We start from the raw sequence: 5,027 nt of genomic DNA on the forward strand, positions 1-5,027 counted from the left end.
ACATTTTTCTCAGCCCCTTCCTGGCTTTGTGTGCCCCAGAAGTGGCCTTTTCCTGTATATGAATGGTTCCAGGAGAGCAGAATGTCATGAGAAAGTGAAGTACCCAGGCAGAATCTTAGAATGGCATCTCATTGAGATAATATGGACCACAGAAACATCTTAAGCCAGTGGACTCTTTTACAAATGTATTAAGAGTCAATCTTTTGTACAAACATGGCTTTGTTCTCTTAGTAAAGTACCTCTTCTGTTCTGTACCTTAAACCGCTAAACCACAAACTAACCTCAGCTCATGCACCATCAACATTTATATCATGACCATTCTCTGTCCTATCACGCTACTAAAAATGGCCTGCAGTGAAAGATAGAATTATACTGCCAATTAAAGTGTTTACCACAAGAAAAGTTTAAACGTCGAAGTGTTAAACTACCTGAGCTTGAAAATAATCTATTTTAATACAGTAAATTACTTTTTGCCTTTGTATAAGAGCTCATAGAAAAGACAAAATAATATTATGACATAGATCATTTAAGATCAGTTTTATTTAGTTAGTGTAAACACTGAAGATCTTTTTAGACTAAACTCACATAATCATCTTCCTGGGCTATACTATACTTATCATAACACTTGGTGACTCATCCATTCCATTTAATGACTTCACCACTAATGCATTTTTAGTCATCTTTTATATCTAGATCACACCTCTGTGCAGCCCCCGGCCATTGTCTCTCTCCTACGGACTTATTGTTCAGAGATTCTGGCTTGTCGTGTTGACAGTGTTTCTTCTAATGTATACACAAAGGTGCCTCTGCTCAGCCAAGCTCAGCACAACAAGATGTACCGACAGCAAAGGAAATTACCAAGAATACTGTGGCAGTGACATCATCAACAACCTGCAAGCAGTCTTCAGTAGAGTTTATAGTCAAGTTTGCAACGCAATGTAGCACAAATTTGAACGGAAATCTGCAAAAGAAAACTAATTGATGCACTTTTCCATCCAATACTGTTATGCCCATGATTATAAGGATTCATGAGCATTGAAGAAGATGATGGCCCAGAGTTTTTTTTACGAGAGAATTATAAATGCGCATACAAATATGTTTTCTTGCAAACCTTAGTCACTCATCACATGTGCCTACCGGTTGTGAGTAGTTCAGTCAAAGAGTAAAGAGTAAGTTTATGTAGACTTTCCTCACAAAATGAATATGGAGGAGATTCTCACAGCTGCAAAGCTCCAGAAACACATTCGACAACTTTGCATTTTTTAAGTTGCAGGTGGATTTTCTTTGTGCTGCACATGTATCACATCATTTCCTGTTCTTACAAAACATTAAGTATTTTGGTTTCTTGAGTACCAACTGCAAAACAATAAACTACAAATAAAGCATATACTGTATACAGTGAGTATGTAGTATGGAACTGGGACAAAGCTATGGTTTTATTTTAAGTTTATTTGAAAGGAAAAATTATCAAGTAATTCAGAAACAATTTTCTTTTTTAAATAACGAGGAATATCTAAAAGAAATGAACTGAATTTTGTGTAGCATCGATATGCGGATTCTATTTTCCTATCCTCTTAATCTTCAGGTTTGTTATTCGAACGCTGGTGAGGGTCCCTCCCCCCGTGGTTGGGAAACACATGATGTAAGGATTATTAAATGGCTAGCTTGCACCTGAAATTCAAAAACAAACATTTACTTCTGAGCTTAACGAAACTCAGCGACGTTTGGATGGAAATCCACAGCTGTGCATGTTCAATAATTTTATAACTTTAATGTAAAATTAACAAATATAAGTTAAACAAACTTAACCAAATATACATATAGCAGCAAGCGTCAGCTTCAAATGTGATGATTCATTTCATATCTGTGAGACTTCTCTCTCTGAACCCTCAATCTGACGGTTTAGGACTCTTGCTACTCAGCTGAAGAGCTCAGCTTCCTGTTGAGCAAATGAACAGGAGGGAAGTTAGCAGGCTGTCAGCGGGTAAACCAATTTCACACATGAGACGCAACGCACAGGGACAACCACACCAAATATATTTGCTCTCCCCATGCAGGTGCATCTCTCTCTCTCTCTCTCTCTCTCTCTCTCTCTCTCGCTCTCTGCCTATGAAGCAGCCAAATGTGAGATCTTTTTTTCTCCCTCCTGTATCTTAAATACAATGAAGCTCTGTAGCCGAGAGCTATAGAGAATCTAGGGGACATACCTGAGTCAAGTGGTGCTTGAAATCATTTGAAAAACAACAAAAGTTGTTTAACACTGCTTAAAGAAAGACGTCGCCTCAAGGCCTCAGACTTAATCAAACAGTTTCAGAGAAAAATGGAACTATATTACTTTTGATTCTAAAGACTGACTTATCTTTTGCAGACCTACTTCACCACTTGAAGCACAGCCCCGCGTTTTATTCTCCAGGAGAGCTATTAGGAGGAGACTTAATCCGAGGCCAGAATAAAATGTTACATCCAGACATTTATGAAAACGTAAGCCAGACCCCATCTATCTCCTCCAATGGGAGCCATTAGCCAGGTATATTCAGATGAATCTCCTGCAGAAGGCCTCTCTCTAGCCTACCTCTCTCCCTTCTCTTTTTTTTTTCCCTGACACTCTCCGTCTCAGCGGGACTCTTAGAAAGATTGGTTACCTCTATCTCGGTCTGTCCTTCCCTCAGACACAATCTACCTCTCCCCCTCCTCCTCTTCTTCTCTTTGCCCCTGTCTTTCTCAGTGGGACTTTTAGAGAGATCTGCCCTGAATCCTGAATTACTCCTCTGCAGTATTAATGAAGGGAAAGCTGAAAATTTGAAGCTGACACTGACACGAGGGGGAGAGCTGGAGTAGTGACGTTTAAGACAGAGACAGAACGATGGATTGGAGGCAGAGAATGGAGAGAGTGAGGAAGAGATGTCTTCTGGAAACAACAATTCTGTCTATGTTCACTTTTCTCTTTCTTTTGTTCCACAGACGCACCCAAATTGAACCACATCTCTGCAAAATTAAACTGAGAGCAAAAGGGCAAGAGGACAAGAGAAGACTCTAGAAGACAAAGAGAAAGAAAACAGTTAAGGGAACACCAAGCAGCATTAACAAACTTGGCTGAAGTGAGGATTTCGGCTTTTTCATCCTGCATCAAGATCATCATCGGGGCCCTTTCACAGAAAACCTTCTCATAAACAAATGAGATTTTGGATTTGTTTAAAGAATGCGTTGGCTTTGTAACCATCTCAGAGGGCACTTCAAGGAAGGAGGCATACATGAAGTCACCCTCCATGCTTCCACTGTTTCCATTTAACATAAACAACACAAGCCTGAGCGCATACACAAGCCTCATCAGATAATCTGTAAACTCTGATCTTTAGAAGAAGAAAACAGGAGCACATGAAAGTTCAACGTCAAGTTGTTAAAAAAGTGAAGCTGGAACCAGATTACGTAAAAAGTACTTTCATCTTAAATTAACACTGTATCTTAATTACCAGATGTATATCCTGCTGCCTAATATGCACATTTATTGACCTAAAAACTTCACAACCCTCTAAAAGATTTATTTCAACTTTACAACTGCCAGACATACTCAATTACGAGGAGTCACAGCTCTGTATCTTGAAGCCATGGACGGGACAACAGAGAGCATCCAGGATTTTTTCAACCAACTTTGGAGCTTTGCCACAGACAAACACAACCAGGGGGTGTATAACACTGTCTGCCTGGTGGTCCTCTTAACTCTTCCCCTGCTGGTCCTCCTTACCACTTTGGTGGTGTGCTGCCACTGCTGCTGCTGTCGCCATGCCAACTGCTGCTGTTGCTGCAAAGACACCCTGGCAACCACAAGGTCAGAAACGAAGAAGAAAAATAATTCTACTGAAGACTTGTGGATTTCTGTAAAGACAGGGCCGATGACGCCTGACAGGGTCGCCCTGGCCATGGAGTAGGAATTCATTTTTATTTTTATTTTGAGATTTCTGATGCTTGAACAGTTGGTGCAGTGGCGCAATGATGGAGTATCTCAAAAGTGTAAAACTCAAACTAGCTTGGACTCAAAAGACATTGTTCAAACTAACGGGAGGGACCTCACATTGTAATGGGCACAGATTTAGCTGAAATATGTAAACAGAGTACAGATTCTTGTCATTATGTATTAATAATGCTGTGTGTGAAGAATGTTTACAACATTTTGTATGAGCTTTTAAATGTGTGGTACATAACGGAAGAAATATGCAGAGGCATGAACATACCTGCAAATGTGTGTGTGTGCGTGTATGTGTGTGCGTGTGTGAGTGGATTATAGAGAGGGTGTGTTATTGAGAGCACTTTGTTCTTAGAGCTCCCATGTGAAATTCAGTGCGCCTGTATTTAGGAGAGAGAGAACAATTTAAGGCCGGCCCAGCGTTCAGATGGCTGTAATACTGCCCACTTTTTTCCCATCCAGGCTGCAATCTAGACTCATGATTGAGTATCACTTCTAAAAACAAGCCACTGACGCTTAAAAGTTTTGAAGAAAACTATAACTTTGATTTCTTTCCGCCTATCTTACATTATACTTAATATGATAGAGTGTAGGCCACATGAAATAAAGTTTTATTAGTTATTATGTTTAAATGCCACAGCATTCAGGTTAAGTTAGCCTTAAATGCACAATTCATAATTTGAGGAAAAACCCCAAAAGGTAAAACATAATATTGAAATCTGTTATCCTTCCCAAATTGATTGGCAGATATTTTAATGCACTGATTAACACTAGACAACAACCATAGTCAGTAATGTTTTCTGGACCTGTATCTATGGAAGTTTGGGATTTAAGTGAAATACAAAAACGAAAATGATTCACTTTGCCTCCTACTAGCAAACAAGAGTAAATCTAAAAATGCTTAAAAATTCTCTTTCATTTAAGAGATCTTTATCTTCACTGTATGTTTGCATGCACATTTCCTATTATTTCATCACTGTATATCAAAACATATGATTGTTGTTGAGTTGTTAATTTCGCATGTTAATTGCTACTTGAGATATTAAAATGACCATTTCATATCATA

At 39.0% G+C, this 5,027-nt stretch overlaps 1 protein-coding gene across 1 annotated transcript; it reads left to right on the forward strand.

Annotated features, from left to right (window-relative positions):
- The first annotated feature begins 3,409 nt into the window (after positions 1–3,409).
- On the forward strand, positions 3,410–5,027 carry LOC129088910 (uncharacterized protein KIAA0040). The gene has a single exon (XM_054596180.1). It carries the CDS (start codon positions 3,606–3,608, stop codon positions 3,924–3,926), a length of 321 nt encoding a protein of 106 aa, XP_054452155.1. The 5' UTR covers positions 3,410–3,605; the 3' UTR covers positions 3,927–5,027.

The sequence above is a fragment of the Anoplopoma fimbria genome, chromosome 3, assembly GCF_027596085.1.
Source record: "Anoplopoma fimbria isolate UVic2021 breed Golden Eagle Sablefish chromosome 3, Afim_UVic_2022, whole genome shotgun sequence".
NCBI classification, from domain to species: Eukaryota; Metazoa; Chordata; class Actinopteri; order Perciformes; family Anoplopomatidae; genus Anoplopoma; species Anoplopoma fimbria.

Excerpts from the sequence above, each read along its gene's own strand:
- LOC129088910 (XM_054596180.1), top strand. The coding sequence starts at position 3,606 with ATGGACGGGACAACAGAGAGCATCCAGGATTTTTTCAACCAACTTTGG.